The sequence below is a fragment of the Bos indicus x Bos taurus genome, chromosome 4 (assembly GCF_003369695.1).
Source record: "Bos indicus x Bos taurus breed Angus x Brahman F1 hybrid chromosome 4, Bos_hybrid_MaternalHap_v2.0, whole genome shotgun sequence".
Classification (NCBI taxonomy): Eukaryota; Metazoa; Chordata; class Mammalia; order Artiodactyla; family Bovidae; genus Bos; species Bos indicus x Bos taurus.
The window spans coordinates 13,622,203-13,641,193 of NC_040079.1; the positions used below are offsets into that span (position 1 = coordinate 13,622,203).

Genomic DNA, 18,991 nt, shown 5'->3' on the forward strand with positions numbered 1-18,991 from the left:
TCCTGCAGCCTTCTCTGTGGTGGGGTCTCCCACCCCTTCCATTCAGACCACAGGGCCTCACCACCACTCCGATGTGCAAAATCCCTTCTTTCCCTTTAATGTGGGGAGGGCAGTATAAGACCCGGCAGGGCGGTGCCCCAAGGGTTGGGTTTAGTGTGTGGCTGGCGGGCGTGGAGCCGGGCTCACATCTCCCTTGGCCCCCCGGGACCCTCATCCAGGACTTGGTTACAGGCATCCTCACGTCGTAGCTTCCCGCCCAGACCTCAGACCTCCACGGGGCCCGGCGGCCTCAAGTGCTGCTGCAGGAGCTGAATGTGGTGTAACAGCTTCTTCTGGTGGCCAGCCAGGGTGACCCCCAGGGCGGGCAGGTCTCTAGAGGGGGACAGAAGGGAAAAAAAATCGGGGCCCGTGTCTCCAAGACCCCAGGCCCCACCCCTGGCCCTGGGCCGAGGCTCCCCTCCCAGACCCTCCCGGCTTACTCCAGGCTGAGCTGAGCCACATCACCGAAGGTGCAGAGGCCAGACTGGGAGAAGTTGTCCTGGTAGCACTCCAGGCCGATGGCCGAGAGCCAGGCCTGAGGGGAGTCCAGAGACGGAAAGTCCAGGGCTACAGGATTCAGCAGGGCCTGGGAAGGTCTGGGAGGGCGGGGCAGGCAGGTCAAAGTCTCCTCTTCATCCTTGTCCCCTCTCCTCAGTTTCCTTTGTGGGTCTGCATCAACCCTCCCTGGCTCTCCCGGGCTCTAACGCCAAAGCTCCAGACCTGTCCCCGGGGCTCCCGCCAGCCTGCAGAGTGTCTGGCTTGCGGATCATCTTGTCAAATGCAGCCACCAGCTGGTCAAAGTGAGGTCGCTGGGTACGATCCTTCTGCCAAGTGTCCAGCATAAGCAGGTGCAGTCCAGGTGGACAGCCTGGAGGCGGGGGCAGCCGGAATTCCTGCTCGATTGCATTTAGCACCTGGGGATTAGAGGAAGAAGATGGTGCTTAGAGGCCATTGCTAGTGGAAAGGAATGTATCGTTAGGTAAGCATGAGGTTGGAAAGGAACTATGAGACCCATGAGATCTTAGAACGTGAATGTATTCCAGGATGGAGGGCTTCGAATGTTTGAGGCTGTGAGGCTGGTGGGTTGGACGGACAGGGGTGGGGAATCATCACTGTCCAGGTCATGAGCTCACCTCCTGGTCACTCATGTCCCAGTAGGGCCGCTCTCCATAGCTCATCACTTCCCACATCACTATCCCGAAGCTCCAGACATCACTGGATGTTGTATGTTTCCCGTGTGTGATGACCTCTGGGGCTGCCCAGCGAAGCAGACAACTTGGGCCCTGAGGGGTAGGGTTGAAAGTAACAATAGCAATAATCAGAGCCATGGTCCTAGTTACTGATCAACTACTAAGTGCTCAGATGTGCATCAAGGGTTTCACAGCAAGCATCTCGTTTAATCCTGTAATGACCCTGTATCACGGACGGCATTGTCTCCATTTTGCAGGTACAGAGGCTGAGACGTAGAGAAATACAAACTTGTGCAAAGTCACAGAGCTTGAAGGTGGTGTGTGGATTGGTACCCAGGGATTCTGACACTGGTCAGCATTAGGGAAGGGCAGGAGGTGGTCCTAGGAGGACTCCCCTCTCTCCCTCAGTGTCCTTAGTCCATTCCTGACGTCCCGCTGTGCCCCTTCGCCCGGGGTTCGCTCCACCACCCAGGTGAGCTCCGCCCCTTCAGACTCTAAGGTTTGCCACCTGAGGCACCCACCGCCCTTGGTCCCAGCTTGTCCTCCGGCAACCCCCTCCCCCGCCCCTGAGAGGCCGGGCCCCCGAGGCTGTGCTCTCACCTGAGGACTGCGGCCGAGACGAGCCACTTTGCACTCCAGGTGGCTGTTCACCAGCACGCTGTGGGCAGAGAGTGCGCGGTGCACGAAGCCGAAGCTGGATAGGTACTGCATAGCAGCGGCCACACCCCGCTGCATGGCCACCAACTGCAGGCTGCTGAACTGGCCCTCCCGCTGCTAGGGGACGGTGGGGGGGACAGAGGTCAGCAAAAGCAGGGGGGTACCTAGACACATCACACAGACACACTGACACCCAAGGGCAAGGGCCATTTGGAATCAGAATGGCCTGAGAATGAAGGCTGAAGACCCCAGAGGCAGGGGCAGGAGGGAGCTGAGGGATGGGGCTGTGGGTCCCGGACAGCTAAGAACTGCCCACTTTCCCGGCCCAAGTCTCCCCTCGCCAGCACCACCTCACCACCAGCCTGACTGACCCTCAAGAAGCTGTCCAGGGGGCCCAGCTCCATGAGTTCCGTCAGCACCATGAAGGGCCGACTCCTGGTGACCACACCTTCCAGCCGCAAGATGTTGGGGTGCTGAAACTGGCCCAGCATGGCAGCCTGACCAAGAAAGGCCATCTGCAAACTCTCAGCACCTCCGGTCCACAGGGCCTGGATGGCCACGGCCTGCTCCCGCCGTCCCCGGGGCTGCAGACGGCCCCGGCGCACCTCCCCGAAGGACCCTGCGGGAGCAGGTGCAGGCTGAGGGGGATCCCCAGGAAGGACTCGAGGTGTCCTACCCTGTTCAGAAGGGACCCTCCTGGGACCCCCTTCCATGCCCTCCTCTGCCCCCATGCGGTACCTGCCCCAATGACCTCCTCGATCTTGATGTACGTGGGGTCGACCTCCCGGGCAAATTCTCGGATGGCCTGACAGGGGTCCTCGTAGGTGGAGGGATCGATGTAGTACTTCACCCCGAGCCCTGTAGGCATAGGGGGTGGTCCATGAAGAGGGGACGTGTTCACACACCCCAGGCTTGCTCTCTCACTTCCAAAGACAGTGCCAAGGAGCTGCCCGCAAACCGGGGGGCCGGGCCCTGCCTGGGGGTACCCCTGGACAGTTCTCAGCTGTCCCAGACTCACTGCCCCATTCCTCCGCCCCCTCCTGCCCCACTTCTGGGGTCTTCATCCTTCCTTCTCAGGCCGTTCTGATTCCAACTCCCCCGCCCCCCACTTCCCGGCCCCACCCCAACCTGGGCTGCTGTACTGCTGCAGTTGTTCCATGTAGCCGGTTCCACGCCGCTTCCTGGGGGACAAAAACCACAGTCCTGCAGTCACACTCCCATCTGTCCCCTCCCCAGTCTACCCCGCAGAGGCCAAGGTCCTGCCAGGGCTCGGGGGTGGGAGACAGCCAGACCCAGGGGCCGGGGGCTGCTGGGGGTAGAGGATGCTGGTGGGGGTTTCCCTGGGGAACTCCAGGGCTGTCAGGACTTGGGGCCGTGTGGAGGGAATGGTACCTGGCCATGGCGGGGAGGGGCTCACCTCTGGAAGACGAGAGCCAGCACGGTGATGGCCGCCAGCAGAAGGAAGGCCAGCGCCCCCAGGATGGACCCAACCACCAAGGAAAGCCTCTCAGGAAGTTGAGCGGACAGCTCACCTGGAGAACCAGCCGCCCAGGGGCACAGGTGAGTAAGATCTCACATGCCGGAGCATCCTTCCCTCATGCAACCACCTACCTGCACCGCCCCCCACCCCACCATGGAACTGAAGATCAAGGGGCAGATACTCTCCTGGTCTGGAGGGTCGGGGTGAAGGTTCAAGGTCTGGATGGGCCCCAAGCCCTTCCTCACCATCCCTTCGGGCTGCCCCCACCCCACCCAGGCCTCCCCTCACCTTGAGGCAGCGTCTGGAAGTAGACCTTGCCCCCATAGGGGCCGTGGCCCGCAGCTGTCCGCGCCCGCACCTGGAAGCCGTAGATGTGGCCGGGGCTCAGCTTGGTCACGGTGGCTGTGTTGGTCTCGCTGGTCAGGGTGAAGGAGTGGGATTCATCTTCTGCCTGGAGAGGGGCGACAGCCACTCACTCCCTGCCGGCCGTGGGGTCCTGGTCCCCCCTGCCTGCCTCCCACATTCCTCACTCCCCTGCTGCAGGGTCCTGAGGCACCCCTCCGGTCCCCCCACCTCTCGCCCCACTGTGGGGCCCCTGGAACCTCCCACCAGCCCCACCAGGGGTGCCCTCTGCTCCCTACCTGGTCATAGTAGCGGAGCTGATAGTCCAGGATGTTTCCGTTGGTCTGGTCAGGCTGTGGCCAGGACACAGTGATGCTGTTGGAGGCGCGACTCACCTGGTGCACGGCAGGGACTGCGGAGGGAACTGGCGTGGGGGTGACATTAGTGGGGTTTCCACGGGCTGGAGAGCAGGAGTGGGGCACGGGGGCATTCTAAGGAGGAGACTGGAAGCTTGGGGTGGCTGAGGCTCACCTGCGTGGCTGGTGCTTACATTGATGGCTGCAGCCTGGGGAGGGTCAGGGCTGAGCTCCGACACCCCGTTGACAGCTTGCACCTCCAGGATGTAGGGTACGTGTGGCCGCAGCCCCCCGATGAGCACGCGGCTCTCGGTCAAGCCCCTCTGGCGGGGGTCGAAATGCACCTCGTCCCTACAGCGGCGACAAGGGCCCTGGCCCCCGGCCCCTCCGCACTCCTTGCACACCACGTTGAAAAGCAGGTCCCCGCGGCCCCCAAGCTCCCGAGGCAGGCGCCAGTGCAGCATGAGGGCGGAGCCCTGCACCTCGAACCACAGCTCCTGGGGGGCTGACGGTGGGCCTGGGGAGACCGCGCGCATGAGGCGGACAAGGGCCAGGGAGTAGGGAGTTGTGGGGTGGAGGTGATGGGGAAAATAAAAAGGAAGGAGACAGTGGAGGGAGGAACCAAGATGGGCCGGGAGGGGAGCAGCAGGGAAAAGTGGTGGGGAAGGAAAGCAAGGACAGAGGAGGAAAAAGTCACTGCAAATGCCAACTAGCCACCCCACTGCCCTCAGGCTCACCCTCTCCTGGCCCCACTGCATCCCGATTCCATCCCTGGGGTGGGTTGGGAACTCACCAGTGCAGGGAGCCTCTGGGGGGTCTGAACTGGCCCGGAAGAAGCCCTCCAGGCAGGGGCACACAGGGGCCGCAGGGGCCAGGGCGTGGCTGCGGGCAGGGCATGGTGAGCAGGGGGCATTCCCAGCCAAGGCTTTGTAGGACCCCCGAGGGCAGGCTAAGGGGCAGAGGAGGGAGTGGCCTCAGGTCCACTCTCCATCCTGAGCCCCCCCAACACTGGCACTGCCATTCCCCCAGGCCTGGGGTTCCTCCCGAGATCTGCCTCTCCTCCTCACCCCTCTCCTCCCTCTCTGCCTCCTTCGGGCAGACCCTGACACGACTTCTGCCATTTTTCTGGGGGCAGAATTACATTTCCATTGATGGAAAAAGCCCTGTGTGGTGGGGGCTGCAGCAGGCCAGGCACTAGAGGCAGAGCGTGGCCTGCCTTCATAACCTCCGTCTGCAGAGGCCGCCTGCAGCCTGCACTTACAGCAGAATCACCCTGTTCAGTTGTACCCAATGCCTCCCAGGAGGATCCTGGCCATGGGATGATCCATCCCTAGCTAGACAGCAAATACAGACAAAGGGCCCCATCCCACCACAGCCCAGGACTTCAATGCCTTTCATCGCCATCCCTTCAGAGGCCTGTAGCCCTGGGAGCCCCAGCAAGTGCTGTGGAATTCTCCAGAATGTTCCAGAAGTTTCAGATGAGTGGACGAAAGCAAGCCTGGGTGCTTTAGGAAATAAATCCGGAGAAAACAAGGGTCCTTTCCTAAAACAGCTTATTGTTGACCTTTGTGTGTGTGGGGTGCGGGGGGGGGGGGGGTACAAAATGAAGTGTGGACCCGTTCAGGAGTGATCTCAAGTACAAGGGAGTGGGGTCTCACCTTGGCAGGCCTTGTCTCCCCGTGCAGGCTGGTGCCCTGGCTGGCAGCGGCAGCCCCCGACGGCAACCATCCACTTGCCCTCCCCGTTGCAGTGCAGCCTGGGGGAGCTGCCCGCTGCCTGGCCCCCTGCTCCATCCTCCTCCGGCTCCGCGTGTGCCACACAGGTGCCCACGGCCGCCACCAGGGAGGCGCCCCCGGCCCCACTGGCCTGCGTCTCAGGAAAGGAGGCGAAGGCGCGGAGCACAGAGGGGCAGGCATAGGAGAAGAGCTTGACCGCCACGAGGGCCAGGCAGGCCCCCGTGTCCTGGAAAGCCACGTAGAAGCCGCGCTGGGTTAAGGGCCCGAAGCTCCGCTCCTTGACGTTCAGCTGCAGCCCCGCTCTCTGCCCGGCCCGCGGGGGGCCCACCGCCCAGGCCGAGGAGGCAGGAAAACTCTCATCCGCCGCGATCGTGTCCACCTTGGTCCAGCGTTTGAGGTGCCAGGAGGAGATGCTGTCGGGGCCGTCGGGCTCCTCGGCCTGGCGGTAGTAAAGCGTGAAGGTCTCCCGGCAGGTGCCCCCCGCCACGCCCAGGCTGGAGCAGGCCCGCACCGAGAAGTGCAGTCGGATGTGCGCCCGCTGGGCCCCTCGCCGCTCCACAAAGTGTGTCTGCAGCCAGTTGTCCTGCCCCAGGCCTGGAGCGGCCCCGGCCACGTGGCATGCCTCGAAGGTCCGAGTCAGGCGTCGCTGGTCGTCCAGAACGCTCACTTCATCCCACTGCAGGGAAGAACCACAGAGGTGGGTCCGTAGGGGGCAGGGAGGCGGGGCATATCCCTTCCAGCCCATCTTAGAATTAAGCACATGCAAAGCCACTGAGGATGCCTAAAAGTCCTCTTCCTCTGGAGGGCAGACCTCTTAACCCAGCCATCTCCACTGAGGGTCTCCTCCCCAGAATCACGGAGCTTCTGATTGGAGCATTGGGAGGGGCGCCGGCTCAGAATGCAAGAGTGATACTCACCCCACCTGGTGGGTAGGTGAGCCAGCCAATCTCAGATGTCTCTCCAGTGGTGTCCAGCAACACCTCTGCCCAGAGACAAGAAGGGATACTCAGCGGCCAGGCCTTCAGCTGGCAGGGCTAAGCCCACCCCAGCCCCACTGGGAAGAGAATTTTCCTCCCAGATTCATTTAACTGACCAACAGGAGCCTGATTGTCTCCTGGGAGCCCTTCTCTGAAACTTTCCCCATCCCTTTTCCTCTCTTGATGTCTCACTCTTTTCTGAATCTTTCCTACTTCCCACATGTGCTGGGTCTCTACTGGCAGGTGGACTTCTTCCGTCTCCCCTCCCGGCTTACCTTCCAGAGCCAGGACTGAGGACACCAGGGCTAGAACCCACAGGCTGCCGACCATGCCCGCCGCTCTGCTCCCTGATGGGGCAGCCCCCTCAGCAGCCATGAGGCATCTTCAGGGCTCCCACCATGGCCCTGCCACCACCCTGCTCCCAAGTGGGGCTGCTGCTTTGCAAGGCTGGAGTCTGCAGCCAAGCCTGCTTCCAGATACAAAGGAAAGAAGAGGCCAGTGAGAAGTAACCACATTGCTTCACAGTTGGTACAGCCTCCAAAACCTGGCCCTGGGTCTCCCCCTGAAGCTATCAAAGTGCCCCAGCACCAACCATGGGTGGGGCCAACAGGAAGCCGAATCTCTCCTGACCTGTGTCGAGTCCACCATTTTGGGGGACCACGTGCCCAGTCGGTCTACCTCCTACACTGCGCAGGTGACCCATCTCTGAGCATCTGTTGCTCATGGCCCTCCCTGATCCAGGTGGCACAGTGATAAAGAATCTGCCTGCAAGGCAGGAGACGCGGGTTTGATTCCTGGGTCAGCAAGATCCCCCGGAGAAGGAAATGGCAACCCACACCAGTATTCTTGCCTAGGAAATCTCCATGGACAGAGGAGCCTGGTGGGCTACAGTCCATGGGGTTGCAAAAGAGTTGGACATGACTGAGCTAGACAACAAAAGAACTTAGAGCACAGGGTAGCTCTGAGCCAGTTGTACCCCTTTTCTTCTGGAAGGAGCTATTCAAGTTCTTTCTCTTCATTTATTCTCCTCTCTTCCTCCTAAGGCTGCCCTGTATAGAAAGTCAGAAGATGCTTCTCATTAAAAGCAGGGGAGTTACAAGCTACTCCTTCCCTGGGGGGACACACGGTCCCCTCTCCCCAACACTTCCCAACCCCCATCAGACTTGGACACTCTAGGACATTTCAGAGAGGCAGTGAAGCGAGAGGGACAGCAGAAGGAGAGCTGTGGGTATGAAGTGAGGGAGGGTGCAAGAGCAGACACGAAAATGAACAAAGGCAGAAAGATTCTGCCTGTTAAAGCAGCCAGGATGAAGAAGGGACAGAGCTATTTAGGTCCTCTCTCTCCAAGCGGTATGTTTTTTCTCTGGCTTACAGAAAAATAAATGCATGCCCTTATATGTATATAAAGATGCTCCCTAGCTTACTCACAATGAAAGGGAGGCATGTCATTTGTTCTATGAAATTAACAATGCCTGAGTAGGAGGTGGTGTGAGAAACAGGCTCTCTTGTATTCGCTGTGGGTTCGAGTTGGTGTATACTCTTGTGGGCTTGAGTTGGTGTATACTCTTAGAAGGACCATTGGTGATGTCTATCTAGCAGGTTCACGTCTAAGAATTTGTCCTTCAGGTATATATACCTGGATTCCTTTGCACAGATGTTCGAACAAGAATATTTATTGCATCATTGTTGGTAAGGGAAAATACAGCAAAGTAACTGTTCATCAATAGAAAGATGACTAAAAAAATTATGGCACAGCCTCCAGAAAGAATAAGGGCTAGTGTTTATGTATTGATATGGAAATAATGTCCAAGTGAAAGTACATAGTCCATTGCAGAGTCATATACAGTATGCGCCTGATTGGTAACCTAAGAAGGCCTTACATATATAATACGTAGGTTTGTAAAGGGGTTTCCCAGATGGCACAAGTGGTAAAGAACCCATCTGCTAATATAGGAGATGTAGGTTCAGTCCCTGGGTTGGGAAGATCCCCTGGAGGGGGGCATGGCAACCCACTCCAGTAGTCTTGCCTAGAGAATCCAATGGACAGGGAAGGCAAGTGGGCTATGGTCCATGGGGTTGCAAAGAGTTAGACATGACTGAAGTGACTTAGCATACACACATGTATGTAAGGATCTTAAAGAAAGGCAGACAAAAGCTGGGAAGAAAGGGAGAGGGAAAGCATGAGGAATAATGCAAGAAGCATTTACTCTCATATCCTCTTTATTTTTTTTTCTTGTCCTTCTTCAGTTTTTAGAAATTTATTTTTAATTGGAGGATAATTCCTTTACAATATTGTGTTGATTTCTGCCTGAATGAATCAGCCATAAGTATACACATGTACTCTCCCTCTAGAAACCACCCCATCCCACCCTTCTAGCTTGACACAGAGTACCATGTCAAAAAATGATACTGATGAACCTGTTTGCAGGGCAGGAATAGAGATGCAGACATAGAGAACAGACTTTGGACACACAGGGGTAAGGAGACGGTGGGAGGAAGCACTGAAGCATACACATTACCATATGTAAAATAGATAGGGAAGTTGCTATATAAAGCTTTAGTTTTTACAGTTTAAAATCTTGGGACGTCCCTGGAGGTCCAGTGCTTAAGACTCCTTGGTCCCAATTCAGGGGGTGTGAGTTTGATCCCTGGTGGGGGAACTAAGATCCCACATGCCAAAGGAAATGGCCATAAATAAATTGATTAATTAAGATAAAACTATTAATGATAAAAATCTTGCATGCATATTATTTTTCAGTGAAATCTTCAAAATTTCAAATCTGTAAATAATAACTGTTGAATGAAAAGTGGAAGTGTTAGTTGCTCAATTGAGTCCGACTCTTTGCCACCCCATAGACTATAGCCTGCCAGGCTCCTCTGCCCGTGGAATTCTCCAGGCAAGAATACTGGAGTAGGTTGCCATTCCCTTCTCCAAGGCATCTTCCCTGACCCAAAGATTGAACCCTGGTCTCCCATATTGCACAGAGATTCTTTACCATCTGAGCCACCAGGGAAGCCCTGCTGCTGCTGCTGCTGCTAAGTCGCTTCAGTCGTGTCTGACTCTGTGCGACCCCATAGACAGCAGCCAACCAGGCTCCCCTGTCCCTGGTATTCTCCAGGCAAGAACACTGGAGTGGGTTGCCATTTCCTTCTCCAATTATTACCTAAAAATAATAACTATTCAGTAAAATGAATCAAAATAGTGTTCATGCCCTCAAAATGGTTTGTCAGGACTATGTGATAAGCTATGTTTTTATATAAAACATTCTCCAGCCTTTAGAAGCACAACACTGCAGCTCACAAACACAGGACTAAGAGTCGTGGCTGCCTCCAGGGTCACGGTGAAGGAAAACGGGCTCAAACCTTTCTTTGCTCGTTGGTCTAAGGTCAGCTGGTCTAAGACGAGCTCTCTCTCTCCCTATGACTGAGTCTCAAAAGCCTGTGAGTTGCATGGACAAGAGAAGTAGAGGCCATTGATTTCTCTTGAGAAGAAAACAAGAGGCATGTTGCTCAAAAGACTGAAAAGATTGAAAGCAAAAATAAAAGCCAATTGGAAGTTGGAACCAAAAAAATTACACATTTCACAACGAAACTGAGACCAAACTACTAAACGACATTTTACTTTGACAAAGGTGAAAATCATGATTTGATTCTTACCAGTCTCATTTTTTTTCAGTTAATGCTGGGTATGCCTAGGCTGAAGCCTTCAGTGTTATCTCCAGGTGATTTTCATGAAAAGACACCATTTGTGCATCTGCATGGCCTGACATGAGTGGATGTCTGCCAAGTGGCCACTAAAATTTACCTTTCAGGCCTCTAGAACACCATATGAGAAATGAAGAGTTCAGTTTATGGCATATGGAAACAAGTAAGGAGCATCTGGAAATTTCCACCTTGTATACCTTGAACTTACACAATATTATATGTCAATTGTATCTCAGTATGGCTCAGATGGTAAAGTGTCTGCCTGCAATGCAGGAGACCCGGGTTTGATCCCTGGGTCAGAAAGATCCCCTGGAGAAGGAAATGGCAACCCACTCCAGTACTCTTGCCTAGAAAATTCCATGGATGGAGAAGCCTGGTGGGCTACAGTCCATGGGGTCGCAAAGAGTCAGACACGACTGAGTGACTTCACTTTTTTAAAGCTGGGGTGGGGGTGGGGAAGAATCATTTCCATATGGGAGAAGGCAATGGTACCCTACTCCAGTACTCTTGCCTGGAGAATCCCATGGATGGAGGAGCCTGGTGGGCTGCAGTCCATGGGGTCGCGAAGAGTCGGACACGACTGAGCGACTTCCCTTTCACTTTTCACTTTCCTGCATTGGAGAAGGAAATGGCAACCCACTCCAGTGGTCTTGCCTGGAGAATCCCAGGGACGGGGGAGCCTGGTGGGCTGCCATCTATGGGGTTGCACAGAGTCAGACACGACTGAAGTGACTTAGCAGCAGTAGCAGCAAATTATTACTAAGAAGCAGAAGTTCTTTGCCAATACTGTCCCAAATGCTACAAAAATCATTCACAGATTATATTAATGTTTCAAAGAAGAACCAGGAGATGGTAAAGTAAAAAGCATGGTCCCATCAACAATGGCTGTTTAATGATAGTTTCCGTATTTCAGTCCTCTTACACAATCCAAACATAAAACTAATAACTGACAATTTTGCACACACACACAAAAAAAGAATTTAAAAAACACAATGCCTGCTTAAGAAATGTCCTAAAGTAATTTAATTCATGTTGTGGGTATACCACCACCCCACCCCCAATCTTAATGGCTTAATTTGAAGACATGCTTCACACAGTAGAGCAGACCAGATTCTGTCCCACTCTCTGTCACAGAGTCTTTAGGAAAGCTGTTATCAAGAACTGAAAATGCCAGCAAGACATCTTTAAACAGTGAAGGCTATTATACCATTCGGCCAGCAGATATTCTTTAAAATAGCCTCTTTCAGTCAGAACACGGATAGAATCTGGAGTCTGTACAAAGAAGAAACTATAAGCAGTGTGCCTTCTTAAACTTATAGCTAGACAAATAATCATGGAGAAGGAATAATGAACACTTTGGATATGTCCCAGGGAATTTTTGGAGAGACAGCGAAACATGAGAGAAAAAGATGCACACTGCCAATCACATCAGCTGTGAAACATGGAACATACTAGAAGATGAATGGCCAAGCATTTGCTTTGATGACCAACAATACAAGTAAATGGCTTGTGGCTACAATAGGGTGTCTACATAGCTTTAGTATGCATCTAGATGACAACATGAAGCTGGCCTCTCTCCAGAAGATCCAGAAAAGAACAGAAGCAATTATAAAACAAGCTAAAGCCACTCAGTTGCTAATGTCAAGAGGAATCAGGAAAAAAAAAAAAAAAACAATGAAGTAGAGACATCACATGTAGATTGCCGCAAGTAATTTTTTGAAATGTTACAAAGAACAAAGGTATTCATTAAAAAGAAATGGTTGAGGACTTTCAAGTACCCAGAAGTGTACTTTTGCTGTTTGATGAGGACCTCGGTTAGATTCGGATCCAGAAGACGGATGGTTATAAATAAGTTTCTTCAGAAAAAAATTGTTGCTGAGTGAGACTAGGAAGTTAGGTCGGCTCTTATGTATCCAACCAACCAGATAAATCCAAGTCTTTTATTTTTTAATGTATAAAAAGAAACTGAGTCTATCTCTATGGCAAGGATAAAAATAAGGATAGAGGTAACATTATCAAGATATGGAGAAACTGCTGTCAACTAATTCCTGCCACTGCAGATTCTTTTGAAACAAGATTCAAAGGCAGAAATGTAAGTGACAAGAACACGCAGCTCCATCACATGCCTGGAATACAAAACAGGCAAGACTTAGAACTTGATGTTCAAAGGTGCCTTCAATGGCTGAGGACTAGGACATCTTTCAGCATTTGGTCCAGGAGGGTGCCCTGGGAGCAGCCGATCACATCCGGGCTGCCACACAGAGGGAGACAGGCCTCCGTAAGGTCAGGTCCCGTCATTCTCTTCCCTTCAACCTGTTTGAGATTTCTCTGTCTTCTCCAGCTCAGGAGAGGAATCGGTCAGGGTTTAGAAATCCTCTAACCTCTGAAAAAGCAGAAGACTTATCTCCATCAGGAAAACATTCACATTTCAGATGTGTACTGGCTTTAAAAATAAAAACAGCAGGAGCAGCAGAAATGTAGATGTAAAATGATAGTTCAGAAAATGAAACTGATTAGACCAAGTTTCTTGTGATAAAAACTGCATTCCATGACCAGATCCTTTTTTTTGTCTCAGCTCCTTTTCTGGTTATACCATTTTCTATCTTTTGGATACAGTAGGAACACTATAGCCACAAGCTTGCTACGTTTTTTTTAGTTTACAAAAAACACGGCAGTTTCGTAACATTGGGATTGTATTTTGTTTTCACAAACTGGCAAAGATTAAAGATGTGTAGAGTCTTAGCTTATAAATCATAGCTTACGAGAGTTGTTTTCTATAAAAATGAAAGATTTAAAAATACATGAGTAAACCTGTAAGAATTTAAAAAGTTAACTGTGCTCACATTAAAATGATAAATGTGAAAATTTATGAACAAACCAAGCTGACTTAAATATAATTTATGCACCTGGATTCATAAAGCAAATTTGTAAAAATTAAGTAATATAAGGCCAATGAACTTGGAGGAAGGTATGGCAAATGATATATCGGGCCATTAAAACTGGTTACTGTAGGAGGCAGAAATGGAGGATGGGGGTGGGGGGGGCTCTTATGAACTGTCTCTTATACATACTTGAATTGTTTTTCTTGTTACAATGAGCATATCTTATTTCGATAATTAAAGCAAAATCTCACAGAATCTAAACAAAAAAGGAAAATATTTATAAAACCTCGATTAGTATAACATCTTTACAATTTATCTCCCCGCCTTTGGCCTTTAGGTTTCAAAATATCTAGAAATTTTCAGATATCTGGTGAAAGCAGATCTAGAGAGGCAGTAGGATCTGGGAACGAATGAGTGAAAGGATGTCAACAATAAAAGCAAAATAACTTCTATCCCTTTAAGCTCCTCTCCCAAGAAATTGAAATTGTCCCATGATAATGCCATGTTTGTCAGTGATGCCAAGCACTGATGACATCAGCGATGTCTCAGTGATGTCAAGGCCTGCAACTTCAAAGAGAAAGAGAGGCTCAGAACACACGCGGGGCATGAACAGTGAACCCAGGGAGGCAGAGCAGCCTGCCTGCCAGCAGGGTGAGACGAGGTCCCGAGGGCAAAGAAGCCAATGGTTTTAAGTGGCTGGTGTGTCTTCTGCGGTTGCTGAGCTGGTCTGCACACCTGTTAGTCGCAGGGCCGGTGTGGGAGGGCTCAGGACCACGGGCCCTGTCCTCTGTCCTGTTCTGCAGCTGTTAAACGCCCAGGAAATTCCAAGGATAATCCTTGCTCAGCTTACTGCTGCAGCCTTTGCCCTTAATCTCCACCTTGGATATGGGCTCGGTAGCTGTCTCTCCGAGCTCCGGCCACCCGCCTTGAAAAGGATCCCGGTGGCCTTCAAAGAGACATCTAGAGCCCACAGTGAGGAGGTGGCTTTCCTCCGGTGCCTCTAGCCCCTGCCGCCCGGGGCTGGAGAGGCTGATGCGTGGATTACCTAGCAAAGGACAGTGCTGGGTCCCCGGAGGACTGCAGCCCCAGAGAATGTCCCCCAGAGCACGTAGATGCAGAGAAATGTGCCTCCCACTCCCTGGCTGGCTGTGGAGCTGGGGAGGATTTTAAGATGCAGGCAGTGTCTGGGTCTAGCCAGACAGCCACTTAGAATGAGCCACTCAGGCTTGTACCATGCCGGGGGCGGGGCGGGGGGCAGGGGGCTAGGGGACACGCGTGGCCCCAGAAAAAGGGCATGAAGGAGGGTGTTGTGGCCATTGGTACATATACAGGAGAGATGAGTAAGTGGAAGATGGTGGAAGAAAGCCCATGAGTGCCAGGACCAGTGCCTGTGAGCTCAAGTATGAGAGTGTGTAATGGAGTGTATATGAGGTGAGACGGGTGTGGAGCAGGAGAGTATGTGCTAGGTGTGTGTGTGTGTGTGTGTGTGTGTGTGTGTGTGTGACAGCAAGCACATCCCTGCAGATCCCAAGTGGTCCTCATACTGGTGGCAGACACCCATGAGCCCTACCCTCTCACCCTGGGTCTGTCCCTGCTCCGCCCCTAGTCAGGGTCTCAACTGTGTTCTGTCCCAGGAGCTGCTTCTGTGGAAACACCTGGACTAGGAGAGGAAGGTAAAAGGGGAGCAAGGAGAAAGAGAAACCTCAGGCTCAAAGCCCCCCCAGACCTCAGCATCCCCTTTCCACCTAGTGAGGAGTGTGCTGGGGGCCCAGGGCCCAGGTCTGGAGACGGTGATCAGCAGGGAGGGGAAGGAGGGGTGGTCCTGTCCTTCCCACACTCAGCCCATCACTGCCTGTTGCTCCCCTACACTCTGATGAGAGCGGCCAGTGCTGGCCATCTTCTTGCGCCCCTTGTGAACCAATAGACTCTGAAGGAGTCCTCTTCCCTAGGCCACTAGGTGGGTACATAGGAGCCCTCACCCTGATCTTTCTGCACCAAAAATGTGCACTGCCCTGAATAAGCCCAGCCACCCTTCTGAACAGTACCTGGCAAATCTGAGCACCCCAGCACCCATGACTTGGGCAGTTGCCCTTCACTGCCCATGTCCCACGGCTCCTTTCCCACCGAACCAGCATCTCCCCTTTCTAGCGCCTGAGTCAAGTTGCCCAGGCGGGCGCAGGGCCCAGGGTTAACTGATTGGCAACAGGCCCAGCCGCTTCTCTCCCTGGGCACTGCCAGGGACATTACAACATCAGCTAGGCTGGGCCCCTGCCAGCTCCCCCAGGGATGGGAGGAGAGAGGGTGCCAGACAGCCAAGATTGGTGGGTGCGGGTGCTGGGCAGGCAGGGCCACGCACCCAGATGTAAAGCGAGGAGGTGGAGTCCGGGAGCAGCGAGCAGTGACTTTGGTTGCAAGTTGGGGTTCAGGGCTGGGGAGCAGGAACCCAGCCTTCCCTCCACTCCAGGGCTCCTGGGTGGTGAGGGCGGTGGGAGGCAGGATAGGCTGCGGGGAGCTGGGGGCAGGTGCCCGTTCAACCTCCATGCTCCTCCCAGCTCCACTAGGATTGGAGAGATGCCATCGGAGTCAGAGGGGGTGGGCAAGCCTCTTCAGAAGGCTGGGAGCCGCCTCCTCCAGGACCCCTAACTCAGGACCCCCGATGTCAGAACCAACCAAGTGTCTCCGGAAACACAGTGGGGGACAGCAGCAGCAGGGTTATGGAGGTGTCACTACGGCTGGGCACAGGCAGGGGTGGGGTGGGGTGGGAGCCAGGTGGGCCAGTTACGCACCCATCACAAACCTCGCTCTCGCGTGGGGTGGGGGATACTCAGCGCGCCCGCCAGGAGGACCCTGGGATCTGCAGAGGCCCTGTCTGGAGGGGCCCTCGACTTCTGCATCCCTGTCCCCCGGGACGCCGGCCCCCGCCCCCCAACGCCGCCTGCGACCCCCAGGCTCACCTTCGCGCCGGCCGCAGGCTCCGCAGATCTGCGCCCTCCCCGAGGCCCCGCACTGGAGCCGCGGCTCTGGGCGCTCTCCCGGCGCCTTCCGGGTCTCCGCTCGGGCGCGGGGACCCCCACCCGTCTCGGCGGCCAGGATCCACACGGCGCCGAGCGTCTCAGGGCTGCGAGGCGGCCGGGGGGCGGCGGCCGGCGGCAGGGGCTGCTCCGGAGGCGGGGCGCCGGGGATGGTGCGGAGCCCGCGTCGCGCTCGTCGTAGCCGCGCTGGGTCGCGGGGCTCGCCGCCCGCTGCTCTGCGCCCGAGCGGCGGCTGGAGCGAGCGCAGCCCGACCCGCCCCCTCCGCGTCCCTCCCAGCCCCGCCCGCCCCTCTCCGGCCCCTCCGGCCGCCCTCCCTCTCCCCTCTTCCGGGGCGCCCAGCCCGCCCTCCCGGGCCTCGGCAACGAGTGCGCGGCCCGGGCGCGCGGGGGAGAGCGGGGTGGCGGCGCGGGGCTCGCCCGGGGCCCGCCCGTGCGACCGGCTGGTGGACGTGGGCGCGGAGGATGAAAACCGGCCGGGCCTGGGGCAGGCGGCCGGGAGCTGGGTGTTAAGACCCCGGGGCGGGCGTGCGGGCTCCGGCTGCCGGAGAGCAACGCGACTGGTACCCAGGGCAGGGCAGGGCAGGGGCCCCCTCGCCCCCTCGCCTCCCCTGCTCTTCTGCTTCAACTCTAGGAACTAAACCCACTGTTTTAGTTCCCACTCAGATTTGAATTAAGGTGGGCGTGAGCTGAGAAAAAAAGAAGAAAGTGGGTGGAGGGAAAGACAAACTGAGAATCTGGAGGGTGCGGGGGCGGGCGCGGGGTGGGGAGCGCTGGATCGGCAGGCAGGGTTGACAGTGGCTCTGATTGAGCCTTCTTCTGGGCGCCGGTGACCCCGGGTCTTGCTCGGCGTTGGAGCTTCTGACTCCACTCTCCCTCCCTCCATCCTCCCCCCAAGGGCAGGGAAGCCTGGCTCTGGAAGGGGAGGTCCTGAAGTCTCTGCCAGGCGCTTACACGACCGGGGCAAGTCGCTGCACCTCTGGGTGCCTCCTCCCTGGTCCGCTCTCTAGAGAGAGCCTCCCCACGCAGTGAGAGGCGGTGGGAGGTCCTCGCTGCGGGTGCCTGGAAACGTTGAGGAACCGAGGAGGGCACCGCGAGGAAAAAAATGTTCGTGCCCATCGGTAGCCTCCTCTCAAACCCGGGATGGGATTGGAGGGAGGGGGGGTCCATTGTTCCTGTCCTCACAAGCCAGAGCCGAGGTCTTCCAGCGAAGTGTTGCTACCACCTGCTGGCTCTTTCAAAGAACACAAGCGTCAGGGGTAGTCTAGCCTCCCCCGCCCCAACTCCTCTTCGTATTACCCTGTCCTTCGCCAGTCGCCTATCTTCCCCGTTTATTCAAGACCCCGTTATTAAAGCAGTAGCTGCAAATGGGCTGGTCAAAACTGGTACTCAAGGAGCCTTCAGAAACGCAGGCAAATTGTGAAAGAGGTCTGTGAGCCAACAAGTACAAAAGTCAGAACAATGAAACTCCTCAGGACGCACCTGGGAGAAACAGGCTTTAATGAACTGGGTGAATGAGTGAGAGAGAGAGAAAGATAAAGGCGGCTGAACAAGTGTTTGCTGGGCAAGGGGCTTGTTCACTGGCAGTATCTGAGTCAATTAACAAGCCCAATGCCGTTGAGGGATTCTGCGTTTGAACATCCAGACAGTAAGTCTCCTTACACTGGTGAGTTTATCTGTTTCCTCTCTTTGCTCTGAAACTCTGTGGCCTTCATTTCCAAATCAGTTCTCTCCAAGGCCTTGAGAGACTTTTGTGAAGAAACTTATCTTCACATGCTGTGCAATATTACATAACTCATGATCCTAGATACAGTAATAATTTGATTGTCAGATAGTTATGGGTATCTTGGAAACTTAAAAAGGCAGATGATTAAATTATGTTAAAAATAAAAGTATCAATCAAACCAAAACATAGAAGTAACTTTAAAAAGCCCAGAAATTCCAGTAGTGATTTGCAATCCATCGTGTATTCACATTATAGCAAAAGTATCTCTATTCTATTCCTTTCTATTGTCTGGCATAGCTCATTGTTTATACTGCCTGTTAGGTGCCTGTAATGTGAAATTAAGTTTTTGTTATTTGAGGCTTATGTAATTAGTTATTTTTCTTTTGTTAATAAAGCATGAGAGGCATTCAGATTTCAAAGAGAGCTTCATTGTACCCTGGAGGCAAAGAGGTTTAATTCTGTGATGACAATTCGCCCTGTATCATAGTCTCCTATGTGTTATCAAGCTGAATTTTAAAAGCAGGTGGATGGCATACAATGTATGGGTAAGTCGTGTGCCACCTGCGGCTATTAAAAAGAAAAGTAATCAATTCTTTAAGTTGGACATACATCCTTTCTAAAATACATTCAGTGCCTTGCCTGGCACACATTAGGTGCTTAGAAGTATTTTAGTATAAGTGAATAAAAAATAATAGTATTTAAATTTGCTCCATCCGGAAGGCCAGGACCTAGTAAAGTCTGTGGCTGACAGAATTCATTATCTTGGGACACAATCATCTACAATGTAAGTGAGGTGAAAGTCACTCAGTTGTGTCTGACTTTGAGACCCCATGCAGTCCATGGAATTCTCCAGGCCAGAGTACTGGAGTGGG

At 54.1% G+C, this 18,991-nt stretch overlaps 1 protein-coding gene across 1 annotated transcript; it reads right to left on the minus strand.

Moving 5' to 3' along the window:
- Positions 1 to 67: 67 nt before the first annotated feature.
- On the minus strand, positions 68 to 16,609 carry EPHB6 (EPH receptor B6). The gene is made up of 17 exons (XM_027538793.1): positions 16,319 to 16,609; positions 7,053 to 7,243; positions 6,718 to 6,782; positions 5,723 to 6,476; positions 4,858 to 5,013; positions 4,240 to 4,581; positions 4,008 to 4,132; positions 3,655 to 3,817; positions 3,304 to 3,418; positions 3,015 to 3,067; positions 2,625 to 2,744; positions 2,258 to 2,505; positions 1,830 to 2,003; positions 1,173 to 1,322; positions 760 to 953; positions 480 to 635; positions 68 to 372 (listed from the first exon to the last, which is right to left on the minus strand). The coding sequence occupies exons 2-17, from the start codon at positions 7,150 to 7,152 to the stop codon at positions 264 to 266; spliced, it is 3,024 nt and encodes a 1,007-aa protein (XP_027394594.1). The 5' UTR covers positions 7,153 to 7,243; positions 16,319 to 16,609; the 3' UTR covers positions 68 to 263.
- Positions 16,610 to 18,991: the final 2,382 nt, after the last annotated feature.

What these genes read in the sequence shown, in the direction of transcription:
- EPHB6 (XM_027538793.1), bottom strand. Translation starts at nt 7,152, where the DNA reads ATGGCTGCTGAGGGGGCTGCCCCATCAGGGAGCAGAGCGGCGGGCATG. An exon ending in AGCTCCGCTACTATGACCAG is followed by an intron (nt 3,818 to 4,007) that starts GTAGGGAGCAGA and finishes GCCCCTCTCCAG; the next exon opens with GCAGAAGATGAATCCCACTC. An exon ending in GCAGCAGTACAGCAGCCCAG is followed by an intron (nt 2,745 to 3,014) that starts GTTGGGGTGGGG and finishes CTATGCCTACAG; the next exon opens with GGCTCGGGGTGAAGTACTAC.